The sequence below is a fragment of the Salarias fasciatus genome, chromosome 6 (assembly GCF_902148845.1).
Source record: "Salarias fasciatus chromosome 6, fSalaFa1.1, whole genome shotgun sequence".
Taxonomy (NCBI): Eukaryota; Metazoa; Chordata; class Actinopteri; order Blenniiformes; family Blenniidae; genus Salarias; species Salarias fasciatus.
Genome location: NC_043750.1, coordinates 8,197,442 through 8,220,167, shown reverse-complemented (window position 1 = coordinate 8,220,167; position 22,726 = coordinate 8,197,442). Strand labels below are relative to the sequence as shown.

General features: G+C 44.3%; 4 protein-coding genes and 1 pseudogene across 4 annotated transcripts; all 5 read right to left on the bottom strand.

The window, feature by feature from the left end:
* Nucleotides 1-370: 370 nt before the first annotated feature.
* Nucleotides 371-4,108, bottom strand: LOC115390180 (histone H2A-like). Its single transcript, XM_030093951.1, has 3 exons — nucleotides 3,718-4,108; nucleotides 3,607-3,611; nucleotides 371-381 (listed from the first exon to the last, which is right to left on the bottom strand). Exon 1 carries the CDS (start codon nucleotides 4,106-4,108, stop codon nucleotides 3,722-3,724), a length of 387 nt encoding a protein of 128 aa, XP_029949811.1. The 3' UTR covers nucleotides 371-381; nucleotides 3,607-3,611; nucleotides 3,718-3,721.
* An 867-nt stretch (nucleotides 4,109-4,975) lies between these two features.
* Nucleotides 4,976-22,605, bottom strand: LOC115390199 (uncharacterized; annotated as a pseudogene).
* LOC115390189 (histone H2B 1/2-like) lies at nucleotides 7,072-7,507 on the bottom strand. The gene has a single exon (XM_030093961.1). It carries the CDS (start codon nucleotides 7,505-7,507, stop codon nucleotides 7,133-7,135), a length of 375 nt encoding a protein of 124 aa, XP_029949821.1. The 3' UTR covers nucleotides 7,072-7,132.
* Nucleotides 14,576-15,205, bottom strand: LOC115390195 (histone H1-like). The gene has a single exon (XM_030093966.1). The coding sequence runs from the start codon at nucleotides 15,200-15,202 to the stop codon at nucleotides 14,576-14,578; it is 627 nt and encodes a 208-aa protein (XP_029949826.1). The 5' UTR covers nucleotides 15,203-15,205.
* On the bottom strand, nucleotides 20,989-21,375 carry LOC115390192 (histone H2B 1/2-like). Its single transcript, XM_030093963.1, has one exon. It carries the CDS (start codon nucleotides 21,373-21,375, stop codon nucleotides 21,001-21,003), a length of 375 nt encoding a protein of 124 aa, XP_029949823.1. The 3' UTR covers nucleotides 20,989-21,000.
* Nucleotides 22,606-22,726: the final 121 nt, after the last annotated feature.

Here is a 22,726-nt window from a genome sequence, read left to right as displayed (position 1 = left end):
ATGTTAGTGGATGGGACACGCTAACAACTCCATGTTAGTGGATGACAGATGCTAACAGCTCCATGTTAGTGGATGGGACATGCTAACAATGCCATGTTAGTGGATGACAGATGCTAACAGCTACAAGTTAGTGGATGGGAGAAGCTAACAGCTACATGTTAATGGATGGGACATGCTAACAACTCCATTATGACAGATGCTAACAGCTCCATGTTAGTGAATGGGACATTCTAACAACTCCATGTTAGTGGATGACAGATGCTAACAACTCCCATGTTAGTGTGTGGACGTCTGTCGCAGGCCGGCAAGTAGGCTCGGTTCCGACCAATGCCGCTTGTGGCTTTAATTCTATGAGGTAGTTTGTTCCATAGCTGAGAAGCCCTGTATAAAGATGACTTCTGCAAAAAACAGGATCTAGGGCGGTCAACAACCATGTCTCCTCCAGAGGCGCTTCGTGTGGGATGAACATGGATCTGATTTACAAACGTCACTCTCTGAAATAAAATGTCAGGTTGTTTAGATATGATGATCTTCTTCAACAGCATTAATAACGTATATTGCACTTTACTATGAAACATTAACCAAGACAAATTAGAGTGCATGTCTTTCACTCTGGTAGTGTAAGGACATTTCAGAACGAAACGGGCAGCCTTATTTGGGGCAACCTGCAACTTAGCTAAGTCAGTTTTATTTGCGGCGTACCAAATGATGTGACAATACTCGAGTTGAGATAAGACAAGTGACTGAACGATCTGTTTGATGATCTCTGGAGTGACATAATATATGCACCTTCTGATCACAGCCATAGCTCTGCCCATTTTACTGATCACATGATTGGTATGATTAGACCAAGAGAGATGATGATCCACCATGACTCCCAGCAACTTAAATTCTTGATCCTGTTCTAACAAAGAATTTTCCATAGCAAGTGCAAGTTGCACATTTTTCAGCAACCGTAATTTACTCCCTATAAGTATGGTTTTAGTTTTAGAAATATTCAAAATCATATTATTTCTGACCCATTTCAGTACAGCTGACAACTCCACTTCCAGCATATTAGAGATCACATTTACGTCAGGATTAGCATAGTACATTGTCGAATCATCTGCATACATAACACAAGATGCCTTCTGTAATACATAAGGTAGATCATTCGTAAAAACAGAAAAAAGAAATGGTCCCAGACAACTGCCTTGGGGAAGACCGCAGGGGACACCAGTGCTGCTGGACAGAGAGCCATTATAAAACACTTGCTGACTTCGGTCTCTTAAATAGTCTCTTAACAAAAACAAAGATCTTGAAGAAAGTCCATAGCACTTAAGATTAGAAATGAGGAGGTCATGGTTAATTAAGTCAAAGGCGGTGCTGAAATCAAGAAATACAGCTCCCACTAAGCTGTCGTTGCCCAAGGCTCGATACCAATCATCGATCATGTGAACCAAAGCTGTAACAGTGGAATGATGTGATTTATATGCATGTTGAATCTTTGTGAGTAGGCAATTGTCCACAAAGTATTTCTGAATTTGTTCACATATAGTGCTCTCCATCATCTTACCTAAAACAGGCAATATACTTATTGGTCGACTGTTCACACCATTAAATGACACCTTATTGTTTTTTGGAATAGGGATAATCTTTGCTTTTTTCCATTCATCAGGAAAAAACCCCACATATCAGACACCTATTAAATATGTGGCATAAGGGACGTTACACAGATTTTGCCACAAGTTTATGAAACCACCCATCAATATTATCCAGGCTAGCTGACATATTGTCAGATAGAGCATTGAGAAACCCTTCAACTTTTTCCACATCAACTCTAGTAAAATCAAAAGAGCAAGGTTTGTTTTTCATGATTAGATTTTTTATTATTTCTGATGAAGATGCAGAGTCCCCTTTGCTCATGTTAGATCTTAATTCCTGGACTTTGTCCTTATAATAATCAGAGAAATAATTTGCTATGTCTTCCAGCCTGAAAATACAACCTTTTTCAGAGACAATATGTAGTGAAGGCTCATGTTAGTGATGATGTTTGAAATAATTTTAGTTAATAGTTTCTATGTGAGTCTTCTCTGCCCTTCATGGTGAAATGTTATCACATGTTTCTGTTTATTTGTTAACTTATGTTCCTTGAATGTGAAATATCTGAAAGTTAATTTGTCCTACTTTCTGTGTTGTAATTGAATGCTTCCCGTGTATCTTTTTTATGTGCGTTCCGGGGCATTGTGGGGAAGTTTCTCGTCCTACAAGTGCGGATGTAACTCAGAGCACGGGGGCGGGTACTACTTTTCTCGTTTTGTTGGCCGCTGGTGTGGACTTTAATGAAGCTGGAGCTGTAACTGTATAGTGTGGACTTTCCAAGAAGAGATCTCGTGGCAGCGTCAGCGCGCTTGGTGTGCGTTTATGAGGAGGGATGCTACCGGCTAATTAGCTTTAGCTCACATCGTCGGCTGATCGTCCATAAATACCAAGGTGGCGAGTAACAATCGGAGTTCGTTCGGACCTTGTCACTGCCAGTGGATTATCATCGTTCGGGACATCAGCACTTCACCTCTCTGCTTCGTTTTGGCCCGCTGACGGGTTGTCTGCAGTGCTGCAACTATCGTCATCGTAATCATCGTCAGCTTCCAGGACCTTCGTCGTCAACTTCCAGGATCTTCGTCAGCTTCCAGGACCTTCATCCAAGTAACGAGCTCCAACCGGCCGCAACGGTATCATTTAATTAGAAAGGGAATTTGATCTGTTTAGTAAGTTAGGAATAAGACGTTTCATTGTGGTATTGCATTGTGTGTTTGATTCTGATCATTTTTTATATAAATATCTGTTTTCATGATTGTCATCCTGTCTCCCTCCCCAAGTTATTTAGTGGAGTGTCCTCTTTAAATTTCAAGTACATAGCGGTACACGGTGGCTGTACACAGCGCCATATTTTGGGTTTAGTTAAAATACAGTCCTTTGATTTAATTTTAATAACCGCCAGTACACAATATGTACAGGAATGGCATTTACTCTCCTTCCTGACAGTGTGTTGAATGTTCTCCAGATCATTTTACTATTGTCACTGGCTTATTTAAGTTCTTGCTGATAATATTGGTTCTTTTTACAGTTATTTAGTTTTACCGTAACATTTCTTAACTTGAGGAAATGAGTCCAGTCTGATTGTCTGCCTGATTTGATGGCAGTGACCTTGGCAGCATCTAGCTCTGACATAGAAGTTCTCAACTCTTTAGCTAACCAGGGTGCATAATTTGACTTAACCATTCTTCTCAATGGAACATGTTTGTCTATAAATTGACAGAAAATATTTAACATCGATAATGCCACCACTGGGTTAGATTGAGTAAATATTTTCCCATTTAATGTTTCCAAGTTTAATAGACAATGTTGTCAATATTGAACCATTTAAATGACCATCCATAGGTAATTTTTGATTCAGATTCTGGGGAATTCATTTTTATATTCAGAGCCACGAGGTGATGATCACTAAAACCCACTGGGATTGATGTTATATTGCTGCAAATTTTGGGCATATTAGTATGGATGTTGTCTACGCAGGTGGTGGTGTCAAAACCAGCCCTATAGCCTTTGATTCTTGTTAGCACACACAGTCCCTTTTAATATTCTGTTGATAGTGTGCAGCTGAGGATATTTAACTCTTTATGAGAGATGGATGGCTCTTAAAAGAGCCGTTTTATTTGGAGGATCAAAGGTTTTGACGCGTTTACTTGGCCTTGGCCGGCTTCTCGGTCTTCTTGGGCAGCAGCACCGCCTGGATGTTGGGCAGGACGCCACCCTGAGCGATGGTGACTCCACCCAACAGCTTGTTGAGCTCCTCGTCGTTGCGCACAGCCAGCTGCAGGTGACGCGGGATGATGCGGGTCTTCTTGTTGTCGCGGGCGGCGTTTCCAGCCAGCTCCAGGATCTCAGCGGTCAGGTACTCCAGCACGGCCGCCAGGTACACGGGGGCTCCGGCTCCCACACGCTCCCCATAGTTGCCTTTACGCAGCAGCCTGTGGACACGGCCCACCGGGAACTGGAGGCCCGCACGGGACGAGCGGGTCTTGGCCTTGGCTCTGGCTTTACCGCCGGTCTTTCCTCTGCCGCTCATTTTCTCGTCGGGTTCTCTGGAGTTGATTCTCTGAGAAAGTGAAGCGTTTTGTCTCAAAGTGTCCTTTATAAGAGGGCAGAGAGCGCGAGGCAGTCCAGGACGCACCAATGAGACGCTTTGAATCAACCGTCCTCCAATCAGCAGCTCAGCCTGAGGAGCGGCTCCACTCAGACCTTCTGACCAATCAGAACAAAGCCCGCCGTGGTTTCCCAAGTGGATTTACAGTTTCTGATATGTTCATTCTTTCTTTGTTCAAAAAGGCGCGCAGTCTGGAGACTGGTGATCAAGGAAATACTGTAGGACGCAGACAAAGTCTTCATGCCTGTCATTCCCTCGTTTCATGGGAATAAAGTAACTGAACCGTGTGTTCACTTGTTCATATATTTTCGTACATTTCATTTCAGAGATTCCCCCTCTCTATAGCGAGTGAAGAAAATAAGCTGTTTCCACTTTGTAGGATGATCTGATCCACTGGGTCCAGAGGCTCATGAGAGACTGGCAGTTGGTGGAGTAAACTGAGTAGAAGGTGTCAAATGAGAAAAGGAAATTTAGTTTTTCAAGTGAAGTGAAAAAAACGTCAAGAAATCAAATCCACCAGCGTCCAGATGGATGTCAAGTCTGCACGTTTCATATGAATGAAGGACATTTTGCTGATGGTAATGTTACTGCTGTAACTTCATCCAGGTTGAGATCTTCTGAGTTCATGTGATGGATCCTAAAATTATAGTTTCTTATACCTAGATTTCTTCAGATATCAATACAAAAACGTTTTGTTATTTTATTAACAACCAGGATAAGCTCTTCAGAGAAGGTGGGTGGCCCTGAAAAGGGCCTTTGTTTTGTTTGGTGTGGTCGCTGGACGGAGCTTCAGCCTCCGAAGCCATACAGAGTGCGTCCCTGCCTCTTGAGAGCGTAGACCACGTCCATGGCGGTGACGGTCTTCCTCTTGGCGTGCTCGGTGTAGGTGACGGCGTCCCGGATGACGTTCTCCAGAAAGACCTTGAGCACGCCGCGGGTCTCCTCGTAGATGAGGCCGGAGATGCGCTTGACTCCGCCGCGGCGGGCCAGGCGGCGGATGGCGGGCTTGGTGATGCCCTGGATGTTGTCCCGAAGGACTTTGCGGTGGCGCTTGGCGCCTCCTTTGCCCAGACCTTTCCCTCCCTTTCCTCTGCCGCTCATTTTCAGTTATCTATATCAGAAAACCGAATGTTCCCTCCTTGAGCAGTCACGGTGATTTACGTGCCATCTGAGGACGTAGTGGAAGACAGAGGCGGAGCCTCTACTGCTAATCTTTTCTGATTGGTCGCCACTGTTTTCTGTGATTGACATGGATTGGAGGGTCGAGTTATTCTATTCGTGATTTAAACTCAATGAAAATAACTCAATTAAAACTACATTAAGGTGACACAAAGCATCCCAGCAGCACCTCCCCTGTTCATTTGGTAATGATCTTGATAACATTCCAACACCAAAGTAACAAACTTTATATAACGACAATGTGCATTTTTATATAAAGGGTGCAGTAATGAATTTTTTAGACAATATTTTATGAAAGTAATGTACCCTTCATTACCAAGAAGGATACTAAATTTTCAAAACTTTGAAAAAAAAACCAAATATCTGCTATTCGAACAAATTTCCCTAAATTCCCAATCCCTCCAAAACATAGATGCATATTAAAATATTGAATGAAATGTATCTTCTCAAATGAATTTATAAGAAAAAGATTTCAATTTTTAGTTGAAAACTTCCACCTATGTACCACAAGGTTAGAAACAACCGAGCACATTCCTGTCATATAATTCAAAATCTCTGGCAATCTTTTGACATTTGGTTGAGTTCCAAATCCATAAATATAGATTTATTTTACTTTAAAACGATGCAAGCAGGAATAATTACAAAGAACAAGAAAATAGATTATGTGAACAACATAATTATAATAAAGTATTATATACATAAATGCTGCTATGCAAAAGCCCCCCCCCCCCCCCCCCCCAAATATAAATGCACTAATGAATGAAATGTCTCTGCTTTGTACATTCATAAAAAAGTTAAAAATGCCCATGTTCCAAGGTTTTGTTTACTTGGAGCTGAATATATGCTACTTTAGACTGTTGATTAGGTTCCCCGTTTCTTTATTACAATGTTTTTTCTTTAATTTAAAGTGGCTGTATCGTGTAAAATTCACTTTTTGTATGTTTTAACCTTGTTATAGTTATGTACTCACCAAAAACACCCCCAAAGCGTTTTTTTTCCTTCGTGCCTGCGTGTTTGAGCTGTCCTCGTGTGTCTGCTGCTCAGAGGCAGCCCCTCAAGCACCTGTGAAAGCTCTCCGTTTACCATGTTGACGTCGCACAGTGAAGATGGTAAATTCTGTTATAGTTCTTATATATACACACTCTTGTTCTGTATAACATGAGAATGTCATTGTAATTTCTGTGATATTGTCAATAAATGTTCATATTATACAAGCCGAAATGCTTGCACAGAAAAAAAGTTGGGGTGCTGTGGAATCACAGTCTTACAGTACTTAAGCACTCAGAAGACATATCGAAGCTGCAAAGCAAACGGATGGAGGAGGGGAGTCCCCCGAACCTGGAGCCTCCTAGTGAGACAGCTCAGGCTGGCAGAGACCTGTGGGCATGTCAGGATCAGAATCAGTGAGAGGCTTATTGCAAAATACAGTAGCCGATACGAAAATATTGTTGTGACAGTGTCAAACAGGCAAAAGAACGAATAGACTTAAGAAGGCACAGATATAACCAACAGAAGGACTTGACAGGACATGAATAACTACTTCACAGAGTCAGCTTCAGCCTGATAGCTGCCCGGTCAGGCGGGGCAGTATTTCAAAGCTTAACTGTCTTTCCTTTAATCAAAACATTTATTAATCAATATTGATTCATAACTCAAACAACAGTGCGAACACACTACACTTACGACAGACTAAGGAGACGTGATCTTCAGAGGAAGTGGGTGGCTCTTAAAAGAGCCTTTGGGTTTCAACTGCAGCAGCATAGCGATTTACTTGGAGCTGGTGTACTTGGTGACGGCCTTGGTGCCCTCGGACACGGCGTGCTTGGCCAGCTCGCCGGGCAGCAGGAGACGCACGGCGGTCTGGATCTCCCTGGAGGAGATGGTGGAGCGCTTGTTGTAGTGAGCCAGGCGAGACGCCTCCGAGGCGATGCGCTCGAAGATGTCGTTGACGAACGAGTTCATGATGCTCATGGCCTTGGACGAGATGCCGGTGTCGGGGTGGACCTGCTTCAGCACCTTGTACACGTAGATGGCGTAGCTCTCCTTTCTGGTCCTTTTCCTCTTTTTACCTCCTTTGCCGGCGGTCTTGCTCACGGCTTTCTTAGAGCCTTTCTTGGGCGCAGACTTGGCGGGTTCAGGCATCCTGACGTTCCGATACTTCACAGCAACGAATGATCGGCTGCAGTCAGAGGGACTCTTCTTATGCAGGCTGCATGTAAATTACACTGCGTGGTCTCTCATCGCTGATTGGTCCAGCTGGTCAGACGGTGGGAAAGGATGGCGGAGGAGGAGCCTATTGTTTCCAGGGGAAACTGATCTTTGTGTGTTAGACTGCGCACCAGTCGTTAGAAGTGGCGGTTTTCTGATCAACAAATTCAAATAGGATGGATTTAGCTGAAAGGGAACGAGAGCAGAATTAGGATTGAGCCAGGGAGCTTTTCTGAAAGAGTTCATCAAACAGCAGTGAGGTGGTTCCTCACATCCACTTAAAGCTCGTGTCCGGAGTTTCCGTTCGTTTCCAACTTATGTATCATTTTTCAACAGACCTTCAATGTGTCAGTCTGGTTCGATACTACAATATAATATTAGCATAAAGCAATATAAAAATTTATTTATGAGCCACGCCTTCGTCTCATATACCCCCATGTTATCCGAAAAAGCGCCGGTCAGCTTCAGCCAATAGATTTCCAGCTTCCGCATTCTCGTGTTGTCAATCAAACTGTGCACACAGCGTCACAGCCAGAGAGCACGGCCGCTCGCCCAGCAGAGGAGAGTTAGCTCCGCAGCAGCCGCCCCGTTTACCTCGGATATATCCACTGTCTGCTGAACATCCACCGTAAACAGCTCAACATGGAGGATGCTGTAGGACTCAGAGGCTCTCATTTTCACCCGACGGATAATAGCGTGCACAATTAAAGGGGCGTGGCTTGGTCGCTCATGAAAGCAGAGGGAGGGCGGAACCTCCAGACGTTGGATTAAAAAAAAAACCTCTCTCTTTCAAAACTCCGGACACGAGCTTTAATGCCCACATACTGACAAGAAGTTCCTGAATTTAAAGAGAAAAACAATCAGATGTGAAATTTGAGCAAATTATTCATATGTTGATAAATAAATCAAGAAATGTTCAACATGATAAGGGTTAATTGGAATCTGGAGTCAGAATAGACAAAGAGTTAAATAATCGTTTAAAAATTGGGTGATGATACAAAACACATTGGTCTTTTGTCAGTCTGCTTCCAAGAGAAAATGTGTTCATTAAAGTCATGGTAAAATACATCTTAGGTGCTGATAAAACAATATTCAAGAATACAGCATAGATGAGATGGTGAGTCTTTGAGTGTATGTACAGAATTTCTATTCTATGAATGGCCATGTCAGTTTAAGAAGTGAATTGCACAGGACAGTGACTTTTATTTCCAATGAAGTATTGTTCCTCCTTGAATCTTTTGCAACCCTAATAATAATAAGCAATGTATTGACCTTCATTCACGTTATCTTTGATATATTTGTGGTTCTTGAGCAACTGAAACAGGTTTCCTACATTTAAGAATTGCAGTGCTCTTGGATGTGCATGTAAGTGTGATTTCCCTGCACTAAAAAAAAAAGTTTTAACAAAAGTTGAAACCAAGGATTTCCAGTTCTCTGTGACTGTTATGTGCTGTCATTCAACATCAGTAACAAGATGAGAAATATCTTTCTTCGACATGTGTATTATACAGAAGCCCTAAAAGGACATTGTTTAACGCTCTCTTATTTCCTCCGTTTTCCCGTGATACCAACTTAATTTCAGTGTTTTTCTCGAGTTTTTTTTCGCGTTATCTCGAGAAAATGACAATCTTATGGCGAACCAGAAATTCCAGTCTTTCACCAGACAGCGATGCACTCTGCTGCCACGGACCACAAACAGGTGAGTTCAGCCAGTTCTTGAGTTATTTTGTGCTAGTATCTGTTCAGAATCTGCACAGTACAATAGCTATATTTCGACTCCCTGTTTTCACTCCAATATGGCGGCGGTCGTCCAGTTGCCAACTCCCGGGTCACAATACAGCAAATACTCTGTACCCCTTTCACACTGCAACTAGTGGGTCGACCCGTGTTTTCGACCTGCTATTAATCGCCTTTTGAGTCCTTTCACACTGCCTGCAGACCCAGGTCTAAACCGCCCGCTGGCGAGCCGCGTCGCTGCGTTTTCTTGCACTGACAGAGTCCTGCGTTGATGACATCATCAGCGTGATGGAGCAAAGCGAAAGTAAACAATGCAGGGGAACACAGTCCCCGTTACCTGTAGACCAATCTCCTTTGCCCACGGATCCAGAGGAGCTCTCTGGTCTCGCTATCTTGCCAATACTGGGTGTAGCTGACGCTGTTTAAGAGTCTGGTTGCCATGACAGCACAGGAAGCTGTATAGTTCATAATCGGAAAACAAATTTTATTTTTGAAACTGATGTTCTAAAAACGATTCTGTCACACTGTTGATAATTTTGTGTGTTGGAAATTGATTACTTTAATTTAGTTTTTTGTTTGCCCTGGTTGATTAAGTTTCACTGATGTCATGTGACTCGCGCATATCAGGTAGTGAGTAGCGCGGGAGAGAGAGAGAGCCAGCGAGCGGGAAGTGGCCGATTAAACATCCCAACTTCATTTAATCTTTCTGTTGGTCATCCAGGCGAACACGTTTTCACAGTGTTCCACGGTGCTCCACAAAATGACGTATCTTCTGTGAAGAATAAACCTTGATGTGGACATCAGTATGAAGCGTGGACTCTTTCAATGACCAGCAGTTATATACTGGGTCATCTTGACGAAGGAAATCTCACGCTGTGTCCAGAAACAACAACAAGTGCGCTAATGTAGCCACTGTGTCGACGTCATCACCTAAGTTACCGCATCGCCTCTTCTCTGCCTTTCACACTCCCTTTCGCCTCTCCCACTAAAAGCCGATAGTAGCGACCCGCTAAAAACCCACGTCAATTGCTGAGTTGAAAAACCCGGGTCGAAATGCCGATTAAACCCTTTCACACTGCTGTGAGAAGCCGATTATTAGCGGGTTTAAACGGGTTTATTGGCCAGTGTGAAAGGGGCTGAAGGCACACATATCAACAGCTGGCTGATGCCCCCATGCTAGCCACTCATGTGGGCTCAGTAGCACAGCTTTTGTTATCATTTCTTAACACACAACCGCATGCATGCACACACTGATAACTGACAATTTGTGAGTTTTTTTTTTACATTTTGTAAATAAGCAGTGTTGAGCCCTGCATTCTCGTTGGTCTTCGTTGCAGACTTTGAGCCGGGCGCCTGGTTGTAAAACAACACACAGCTTCTCTGCTAGGTAAAGCTGGGCTCTGTTCAGGTAAGGTACAACAGTCTCTCTGATCTCTTTAATGCTTTAAGAGAAGCAGAAACCAGTATTCAGGAAATCCTAGATATGAATCAATATAATTGAGACTGGCAAATATTAAGAAACACTGGCTTGAGTTTGAAACAAAAATCTTTGTTGACAATGATATTCTGCAATAAAACCAGTCAAGCACTGACAAAAGTTTGTCATAAAAATAAAAAAAAAACTGCATGAAACTGAACAGGAGAAAGCGCAGCAGAAAGTGTAAAGCCGGCTTCCACACGGCTCCAGAATGAGGAATAGACTTTGACATGGTTTCCTCATCCTTCATCCCACCAGCATCTTTGTCCACTTGCTACAGTAAAAACATAAACTGAAATTATTAAAGAAAACACCACTGAACAAGCCCTAACATATAATCAGGAAGCAGTCTGGGCTGCACTACTTGTCATCAATAGGATAACGCCTGTAAAAGCTGTAGCAAAGCAGAACCTTCCTGCAGTCAGCATCAAGTGCTGTAAATGAGATAAGGTGGAGTAGGCGCAGTTTGTTAGGGTTGATCCAGCATTCAAGATGGGTGTCGGTAAGAACAGAGGAGGGAGGTTTATTGCTCTTCAAAGGTGTTTATTCTTGATGCCCGTGAACACAAATCAGTTTCTGAAATAAATTATAATAAGGAACAAATCAACTTCAGTCTTGGGGTTTCACTTAACAGGAACATAAATACTTCATTTAATGACAAATAATACAAATATATAGGTGAATAAGCACCACCCACCTGGATGCGCGGGTGTGGAGAACGAGTGCTCCTATAACGCCGTGGAAGACAGAGCGTATCACATGTGAAGTGATAACACCGCCCGCCTGGAATGCACAGGTGTTGAACCAAGCGCTCCCACCGGCGCAAACTCCGACAATCGGCTTATCAACTAAGGAAATAATAACATGCATTAACCTACTCAGCATCTACACATGAACACCTTAGTTAGATGCAGGCAGGAACAGATTGCATCTTTACTTCATGAGAAAGGCTGGCACGGCACGGAAAGCACTCGGATCACAGCTGACAGGGACAAGCATGCTGCAGATGAATGGCACTCACTTCTGTCATTTACTATGGATCCGAGGCATCAACCACAACACGCACGTCTGAAGGTGAGGCAAACGGTAAACCGACTCGTAGGCAGAAGGATGCAAGCACTGAGGGGATCCGCTAATACACACGCTCTGCGGGACATTAAAGGTGTAATACAACATTTTGATTTCCGGGTGGATCACCTAAATAATTGGTGGGTCTGTTTGTCAATCATTCTGACGAGCTGCTTTCGTAAGGCGGTTCTCCGTGCTTGCGCCCAATCAGCTTCTCCCTTTTGCGCATGCGCATTCAGAGTGTTTATGTTGCCGGTGAGCTTCTGAGCTCCTACTTACCAATGGCGAGTCTGACATAATGAAACTGTAGCTGTTTCGGAAAAAAAAGCTTTATTTATGAGCGAGGCGGATCGCAGAAACTGTACAGAGCCGTGCACGCCGGAGAAGAGGAGATCGCGCTCGTACACTTCCGCGTTTTCTGGGAGAAGCAGGAGAGCCGGGCGGATGGTCTGGCGCATGCGTGTTGTTCAAAAAGTGAGTAACAGACGTGGGGCTTCGTCTTCTCGAGAAAATGTTGTATTATACCTTTAAGCTGACGACCCGTCGTCATTTCCGGCTGCCAGGAACCAACCCGGACACTCCCTAAACCCAGCCTTTTATACAAGTGCAATACATATTTTCAATGCAGGAAGACCTTAAATTTCCTTTTTTGTTTCACTATAAATTCAGACAAAACAGTGGAGGTATTTCATTTGGATGTTTCAGACTTCCAAATACATCTAAAGTTTCTCAAGCAGGTTTCAGCCACCTTCTTGTAACTTAACATCGTCTGTGACTGCTGATGCTGTCGACATGGAATCATTTGCAACAGTGTCTTCTTTATCTTTCTCTGTAATGAGCATATGGCTGAGGTGGCTATTCTGCTTTGCTATATGTGTATATAACACCTCTGCAGCAAGGGTGCCAGAATGGGAAGCACGGACACAGCAGTATTTGATCATTACACAAGTACAGAAAGTTGACCTGGTGAATTTGGTGTGGTTGTTGCAGGCCTGTAAGCTTGTCCAGCTCCAGAACGAAGACAAGTCTATCAGACACAGGAAAACACACAGATCCCAGCATTAGGGGAAATAAGGGTATTGTGCAGATTCTGGACAGACTTCCCATGAGAAGAATCAGTGACATGAAGATCAGCACCATGGACAGCTCCCAGTCATCCAGCGGAGCTCGCTGATACAAAAAGCTGCACATTTGACGGTTGTGTTGACAAACAGTTCAGGTGGACGGGTGTGCAGCCACTAGGTGTCGCTGTTGCTTCAGAGGTAATATGGCTCATAGAGGAGTTACGTTTTCATGTGTCCCAACCAGCCCCTTTCCTCCTGTAAGCTGATACACACGTAAACTAGGCGTCTAGTTCATTCAACTAGTATGGGAAGTCACGTGAGAAAGCAGCTCTCAGTGCGTGTAGTTGGCTCTTAAAAGAGCCGTTGGTGTGGGTTTGAGGCGCAGTCAGCCAGCAGAGAATTTAAGCTCTCTCTCCGCGGATGCGGCGGGCCAGCTGGATGTCTTTGGGCATGATGGTGACCCTCTTGGCGTGGATGGCGCACAGGTTGGTGTCCTCGAACAGGCCCACCAGGTAAGCCTCGCTGGCCTCCTGCAGGGCCATGACGGCCGAGCTCTGGAAGCGCAGGTCGGTCTTGAAGTCCTGAGCGATCTCTCGCACCAGGCGCTGGAAGGGCAGCTTGCGGATGAGCAGCTCGGTGGATTTCTGGTAGCGACGGATCTCCCGCAGAGCCACGGTGCCGGGCCTGTAGCGGTGAGGCTTCTTGACTCCGCCGGTGGCTGGGGCGCTCTTGCGGGCGGCCTTGGTGGCCAGCTGCTTCCTGGGAGCTTTGCCTCCGGTGGATTTACGGGCGGTCTGCTTGGTACGAGCCATTTCTGGAGCTGTTTTCTTCAGGGATTGAGAAGAGAAGTGCAGACGGAGCGGAGAGTCGCTGCTCTTAAGCAGGAGGAGCAGCGGCGACGCGGTGACGTCTCTTCTTCTCATTGGTCACAAGGAGGAGGAGAAGCCCCGCCCACCTGAGAGCGAGCTGCTGATTGGAGGACAGTCTGTTCGAGGTGCCGCAGAAAGTGAGCCTGTCTGTCCCTCTGCTGTGTGATGAGCGCCAAGTAAACTTTCTACCGAATTAAACCATCTGTGTTCATTGCGTTTACTCCAGGACCGTTATGAGAATTATCTCAGGGCAGAAAATGAAATACACCAAGCTTTATGTGGCAACTTTAGAATAAAAGGAAGCAAAATGTTCTGCCATTTGTTATTATATAAATCAGATGTCCAGAGAAAATAATAGGTTCATTGATTTAACATAAAAATGTTGTTTGGGCTTTTGAAGTGTTCACCCTCATTTACTCTTCAATGACATGATGTGATGATTGAAGAGAGTTGAAGAAGGATTACAATGAAACAAAGGATATAAATAAATCTGGACGTAACTTCTGGGTGCAGTGTAACTTATATTTATATTGAAACTACATAAATGCAAGTTGCTTTTTCTTATCCTATTTTCTTAGGTCGAACTGTCTTGTAACAGACTTCAAAAAAACTTGTTTAATTGTAAAGATCTATAAAGATAATAAACGTGAGTCCCGTTCAGAGAAGTGTTCAGTTGGCTCGTCATGCTTGTGTGACAGTGTTTGGCGGGGAGGACTGGTGTCTCCAGAGGAGCTGTGGTGGCTCTTAGAAGAGCCTTTGCTGAGGTTGGACGTTGGACAGTGAGAGCTCACTTCTTCTTGGCCGCGGTCTTCTTGGCTTTGGGCTTGACGGCCTTCTTTGCTGGAGCTTTCTTGGCTGCTGGAGCCTTCTTGGCTGCGGGGGCCTTCTTCTTGGGGCTCTTGGCAGGCTTCTTGGGGCTCTTGGCTGCCGCCTTCTTGGCCGCGGGCTTCTTGGGCTTCTTGGGAGACTTCTTAGCAGCTGCGGTCTTCTTGGCTGCGGCCGCTTTGGGCTTTTTAGCCGCTGCGGGCTTCTTGGCGGCGGCGGGCTTCTTGGCTTTGGGAGCCACTTTCTTGGCGGGCTTCTTGGCCTTGGGCTCGGCCTTCTTGCTCATCTTGAAGGAGCCGGAGGCCCCGGTGCCCTTGGTCTGGACCAGGGTCCCCTTGGCCACCAGGCTCTTGACGGCGGTCTTGACGCGGGCCTTGTTCTTGTCCACATCGTAGCCTCCGGCGGCCAGGTTCTTCTTGAGGGCGGCCAGCGACACGCCGTTCCGCTCCTTGGAAGCGGCCACAGCTTTGACGATGAGGTCGCTCACGCTGGGGCCGGTCCGAGGCTTCTTCGGGGCGGACTTCTTCTTGGCGGCCTTGGGCTTTGCCGGAGAGGCGGCGGGGGCGGCGGCCGGAGCTTCTTCTGCCATTCTTCCAAAATAACACGCTGGTCAGATTTCGAGTCGCGGAGAAACGGGAGTCCGAGCACAGATGAGAATCTCCGAGCAGCGGGCGGGACTTAAACACACCATGAGAACCGTGGAGACTCAGCCCGGCGCCCGGCTCCGGCGCGCAGGCTGAACAGGCTTCACTTGTGTTTTCTGTCGGGAGAATAAAGAGCTCCAGACGGCTTTGTGAGCATCGCTGAGGGCTGAAAGTGGACGAGTCCACAGCGGACTGCTGTCTCTTCACCTTCAGCTCACATTCTCTTCTCAGGATCTCTGCGATTCGTTCCTGGAGCCTTCAGAAGTCACTCATTCAGTCCGGAGCTCAGCGCTTCGCAGCGGCTTTTCTCTCTCTTTCCTGTCAGAAAATACTTTCGGACACTACAATCATCCACGGAAACACATCCCACAGCTTCAGGACATGTTTGTTCACAGAGTGTGTGTAGAAAGCCTCCACTGCTGATCACCATTTTATGATAAAATGATCATTTTGTCGGAGCAGCAAACACAGTGATGGAGGCGGAAGCAGAGCGCAGCAGCTCCTTTCTGACTTCAGCTGGGAGCACATCTCACTAACACTACTTTAAACTGCTCAAATATTAGTTTTCCAGAGGAAAACACTTGAACATAAATCCATAAATAAGAAATAGGGATGTTTTTGTGATTGAAGTCATAAGTTGAGTGTCCTTAGGTTTTTGCTTTGTTGAGAAGATGGAGTTGAGGATTTACAATCAACTTCAGTTCATTTCTTCCCTCTGACATGTCTTTCACAGCATTCCTCTTTTCTATCAATTATAAATCACATTTATTGAGGTTAGAGACCTTGAATTTCCTATGAAGTGATGGAATATCCTGACTGTAAATTGGTGGAATTGATAAATTGCTTTTCAAAAGATATGTCAAATATATCAAATGCCAGTTTGAATTTCTATTTTATTCTTTTTTTTCTGTCCTTTTTAAATTTGCTGAAACAAATCTCTTAATTCTATTTACAGAAACGTAGCATGTCACAGCGACTGAAATTAAACCTCAATCTACTAAGAGTTCAAAACCATTTAAAATTTTCATCAAGCAACAAATAACCTATCATAACAACATCCCAAAAGTTTTGTGCAAGAGAAGGTTACAATTCAATGGAAAACAAAAGCTTCAAAGTTCTCAAAGATCAAACTGCATTAAAAGCACTCTTCATTATGATTGGTGAGGTTAAACTGTGGAATAACCTGTGGGGGGGAATTAAATATCAAACGTGATTCAGTATAATTATAATAAAAAAATACAAAGTACAAAAAATTGAGCCTGGGAAGGTATTTAATACATAAAAAGTAATGAGGGACTATTGTGTGAGGGACTATTGTTGTGAATATACTAAAACAGAAACTTGTACACCTGAATATGTCAAATAGAATGAGTGCAGTGGCAGAAATACTTGTGCTTTCTTTCATGTAATTTTGGAATATTTTTTATTTGTTTTTATGTCTTTATTATTCTCTTGTTCTTTTCCTTACGTTTGCATTTTCAAAATAAACTATTTCAATTCCATTCAATTCAATATTGTCAACTTCCCCCGTCTGAAAGTGAGCTATATATGTATAAAATGTATCAACACTTGACGCCATGTAGTTTCACCACTTTGTGTAACTGTGAATAAATGTGTTGTATGTTTTGGTTTCATCAAAAAGCTGAAAGAAAGACTGAGGACAAGCTTTTAAGGTGGTGTCACTATGGATCTTAATGGTTTCGTTCAAACATGTTGTTGTACTGCATTGTGTAATCATGGTGCAATTTGTGACAAGTTTGTACATTTTCGCCTCTTTATGTATTAACGTTGAGTTCTATAATCCAATTCTTGAACACAAACTAATCATTTACTTTGTCTAATAACTTCTCAGTCATTCCAAATTGCAGATGTTCCACTTTATTGGAGAAAATATGACATTAGATGAAAGGCACTGCACATCTTCCCTTTACTTATTAAGCAGTCATGTCTTCCTGCGCGATCAACACCTATTCATGTTAATTTCTTCCTTGTCAAAAGTAACCCAGACTGATGAGTAAAAACAACGATTCGACAACACGAATCTGAATCATTCTGAAGATTCGACAGTTCCGATTCATTTTAGTCAATTTGACTTGGCATTGTTAAGGTGATGTGGGAAACATGATTGATTTGCGGGGAGTGGATTCATGACGTATCCAAGTCTTCTCGACTTCTGGTGCCAATTCTCAAGCCCAATAGGTGGAAGGACACTGGCTGCTCTTCGTTAGAGGTGGGTGGCTCTTAAAAGAGCCGTTTTGTTTGAAGGCTGGAGATTCTTGAAGCGTCTACTTAGCCTTTGCTGGCTTCTCGGTCTTCTTGGGCAGCAGCACCGCCTGGATGTTGGGCAGGACGCCGCCCTGAGCGATGGTGACTCCACCCAGCAGCTTGTTGAGCTCCTCGTCGTTGCGCACAGCCAGCTGCAGGTGACGCGGGATGATGCGGGTCTTCTTGTTGTCGCGGGCGGCGTTTCCAGCCAGCTCCAGGATCTCAGCGGTCAGGTACTCCAGCACGGCCGCCAGGTACACGGGGGCTCCGGCTCCCACGCGCTCCGCGTAGTTGCCTTTACGGAGCAGTCTGTGAACACGGCCCACCGGGAACTGGAGGCCCGCACGAGACGAGCGGGTCTTGGCCTTGGCTCTGGCTTTACCGCCGGTCTTTCCTCTGCCGCTCATTTCCTTTTCGGGTTCTCTGGAGTTGATTCTCTGAGAAAGTGATGCGCTTTGTGTCGAAGTGTGCTTTATATGGGGTGCAGACCGCGAGGCAGTCCAGGACGCACCAATGAGACGCTTTGAATGAACCGTCCTCCAATCAGCAGCTCAGCCTGAAGAGAGGCTCCACTCAGACCATCTGACCAATCAGAACAAAGCCCGCCGTGGTTTTTCAAGTGGATTTACACAGTTTCTAATATATTAATTCTTTCTTTGTTCAAAAAGGCGCGCAGTCTGGAGACTGGTGACAAAGAGAAGTGAATTTATATCATGAAGACTAAAACTCAGCTGTTCAGCTTCACAGGATCATTTTACTGCCTGTTGCAGTCCCTTTGAACACAACTTATATTAGATAAATGCAGTTCACATTCCAACAGTCCTTATAATCTGTCACATTTCAAAGTTATAAATCCTTCACAGTAGTCGGGCGTTTGTTGCTCACTTTTGAGCTGTGTGGGTCAATTGCAGTGTTCAAATCCATTCTCGTGCCTACCTTTTCCCTGTGATTTTCAGATCATTTTCTGAAATATTTGCAAGTCACAATGAACAATATTTCTCTGGGATGAATCAAGTATTTCTAAACCATGAAGATCCGAGGACAAGCAGAATGTAAACTCAGTCTTCTCTAAAGGTTGAATTGCAATTAAATTATTTCAAACAACAAATAACAATGTAAAAACAAAGCACAGAATACAAAAAAGAAGAGCGTCTGGAAAGGAACAGAAGGAAGTGAATGTTATATGAAACTGAAACTGACCCTTTTTTAACTGAATAAAACAGTGTTCACTTTAATCACTTTACAACCAAAGATAAACATGTATATAACATTTCATTTCATTGCCATGCAGATGATGAACAGATTTTTTGTGCCACTGAAACCATGTTCACCATCATTTGAATCCTTGAAGAACTGTTTGACAGAAATTAAGGACTGGATGGCTCTGAACTTTCTCCGTCTTAATGAACAAAAAACTGAGATTGTTGTTTTTGGTGATTCCACCCTCCTTGAGGCCATGGACAGTGCTACCGGTCTGTTGTCATCCTTTCAGCAGGCCGTTTGTAAAAAACCTGGGTGTGTTCTTAGATCCAGGTCTTACCATGGATAAACAGATCAGTGCTGTTGTCAAAAACTGTTTTTTTCCAGCTGAGACTACTTGCTGAAGTCAAAACATATCTACCTGTCACAGACTTTGAGAGAGTGATGCACATGTTTATCACAGTGCGCCGAGATCACTGTAATTCCCTGTATGACAAGCTAAATCAGGCCTCCCTTCAAAAGTTGCAGTTAGTGCAAAATGCTGCAGCACGCTTACTGACTGGAACAAAGCGGTATGAACACATCACTCCAGTCCTAAATTCTTTTTGCACTGGCTCCCAGTCCTTCAGAGAACTGATTTTAAGATTTTACTTATGGTTTTTATATGTTGGCATGGTCTGGCTCCTTCATATCTTAGTGACCTATTATCTGTTCACAAGCCAGTCAGGATGTTGAGGTCCTCCTCTCAGTTGCTCCTGATGTTCCTAGGACAAACTACAAAACTGGAGGAGAGCGAGCTTTCTCTTCTATTGGCCCAACTCTTTGGAATAGTCTGCCTCTACAGATTAATAGTCTGCCTCTACAGATTAGAGCTGCAGAGTCCCTTCAGCAATTCAAATCCTGATTGAAGACGCACCTTTTCTCACTGGCTCTCCCACATTAGAGGAGTCTATCTGTTATTTGTTATTTTATTGTATATACTTTTATATATTTTATTCTGTTTTATTACTTTGCTAACTCTAATGTTTTTGTCTTTTAGTGTGTTTTTGTTGTTGTGAAGCACTTTGGGCTTTTACCTGTAAATGTGCTCTATAAATACATTTGACATTGACATTTGACATGTAAGCAGCAATCCCCAAACGGAAAATATACACATTCATTACATTATTTAATGTCCACACAAAATAATAATCTGATAAAATCATCCCTTAACACAACCCATCCTCAACCATATAACTCCCCCAAATGTCTGGGTTTTTTTTATAATGTATTTGTCTTTGAGCATTTTTTCAGTTCCTCAGACCCACCCCACAAATCCACACCAACAACTGAAACACACATACTTGTCCTTTTTGAACAAACACAATGTCATTTTAAAATTAAGTTTTCCTCTTAAGTTATAACCGTCCTCCCTGTCACAGAACATTTTCTCAGTATTGCCCAGAACAGAATTGGTTGTTGCTTTAAATTTGACTTGTGCAGCTTCAAATTTGACCAGATCCCAGAGCTTCACTGCACATGACTTAATATTGAAATCTTTACAAAAAGAAAATATTGTTCTGACAAGCTTTGACAGGAAAATATTCCCTGCATACTTTCTTTAAAGGTTTCAATCCTGGATGCAGGGGCTCTGAACACACAGCTGACCATCACATTTTTTTCTATGAATAGTGTACTGCAATACAGTCCATCACTTCATTAAAAGAAGCTGACATCCTCCACATTCTTACAGTTAAGGTTCGTGTTGATTAGAGTGAGACCTCCTCCTTCTTGGTTCCATCTGCTCATTGAATTGAATTTGTATCCTCTTAATTCTAAATCTGCTCCCTTCTCAGAGTTGAGTCAGGTTTCACATATTGCTGAAATGAAATGTTTCATTGAACTGACAAATGTTCTTTACCTCGACAATTGATATTTAAGATTCTGTTGAAGTCAACAACTGAAATTTTCTTGGCTACATTATATTGCTCATGGGTGGAGTAGTAACTGTTAAATTGCTTTGTCATAGTTTGTGTGACTCTCCGATCAGCTTGCTTTCCAACCCCCCAGCAGTGCATTTCTGTGTTTTCTAAAGACAAGCCTTGTTATCGGCTAACTTCATAATCAATCTCTGAAGTGCTCCGATTGGTACCTTAGCTTTGAAGGTTCAGACAAATCCTACGCATCCTGTCCAGTATAGGTGATTAGTTTTTCCACGTGTGATAACAGGAGCTGCTCTTCAGAGAAGTGGGTGGCTCTTAAAAGAGCCTTTGGGTTGTGACTGCAGCAGCAGAGCGCTTTACTTGGAGCTGGTGTACTTGGTGACGGCCTTGGTGCCCTCGGACACGGCGTGCTTGGCCAGCTCGCCGGGCAGCAGGAGACGCACGGCGGTCTGGATCTCCCTGGAGGAGATGGTGGAGCGCTTGTTGTAGTGAGCCAGGCGAGACGCCTCCGAAGCGATGCGCTCGAAGATGTCGTTGACGAACGAGTTCATGATGCTCATGGCCTTGGATGAGATGCCGGTGTCGGGGTGGACCTGCTTCAGCACCTTGTACACGTAGATGGCATAGCTCTCCTTCCTGGTCTTTCTCCTCTTCTTGCCGCCTTTGCCGGCGGTCTTGCTCACGGCTTTCTTGGAGCCCTTCTTGGGCGCGGGTTTGGATGGTTCAGGCATTTTCTCTCTCTTGCTCCTCACAGCAGAATGCGGATCCCGCTGGAGCGGTCCTCTTTATACAGGCTGCATGGAGATGCTGCTGCGCTGTCCCCTGGCTGTGATTGGTTCCAGTCCTCGCTGCTTGAAGGGTGGGGGTCGACTTTCTGGGGGGAACTGGTCTGACCGTCAGACTGCGCGCCAACTGCAGTTATTTGTGCAAAGAAGCGGGAAAATCAGTTAACGCCGGCTAAAAGAAACATTTATAAGAGTAATATTGATGTTCTGAAGCTTCAGTGGACTGACTGAACTAAGCAGGTGTCTGAAGTCAGGAGGGAGCTGGGATCTGGGCTGGGGTTTTCATTCTGTTCACATGTTGAGAAAAACTGGAACGTAATAAAGGAGAAGAGCACAGAAAGAAGAGGATGTGTTGAACATGATCACATCATGTGGAAAGAAGTTCAACCTGTTACTGACCAACTCTGAAGAGTCTGACTGCAGTTCATTTACTATGATTAAAGTGACTGCACCTGGAAAAATTGGAATTGTGCTTTTAAACAGTGATGTGGATTAAAGACCAGAGTTACTTAATTTTTATTCGACTAAACTGAAAATATTTGTTCATGTTCACCCCAGTTTGAGATCAGGTGAATTATGAGTCCACTTCTCAGACTGGATACTGCTAAACTTGAGTTAAACTCATCTTTTTTCCTTCCCTTTAGCTAAACTAACGTCGCTCCTGGTAGGTTATTTTGTTTTCCACCGGACCAGTTATTGAGCATGCCTTTCATGGTAAGTGCATTGATCAGAATTATCTTGTAATTTATGGTTTAGCACGTAGTTATTTAGATGGGTCAATATTAAGAAAGAGCTCTTGGGTGAGAAGGTGAGCGGCCCTGAAAAGGGCCTTTGTTTTGTTGCGAGTGGTCGCTGGACGGAGCTTCAGCCTCCGAAACCGTACAGAGTGCGTCCCTGCCTTTTAAGAGCGTAGACCACGTCCATGGCGGTGACGGTCTTCCTCTTGGCGTGCTCGGTGTAGGTGACTGCGTCCCGGATGACGTTCTCCAGGAAGACCTTGAGCACGCCGCGAGTCTCCTCGTAGATGAGGCCGGAGATACGCTTGACTCCGCCGCGGCGGGCCAGGCGGCGGATGGCGGGCTTGGTGATGCCCTGGATATTGTCACGGAGGACTTTGCGGTGGCGCTTGGCGCCTCCTTTGCCCAGACCTTTCCCTCCCTTTCCTCTGCCGCTCATGCTGTCAATTGAAGTAGAATCTTCTCACGTAACTCTGTAGCGTGTGCTCTGTCTTCATAAAGTCTAACTGAGGACGTAATAGAAGAATGAGGGTCGGAATCACGTGACCGATCCCCTCCGT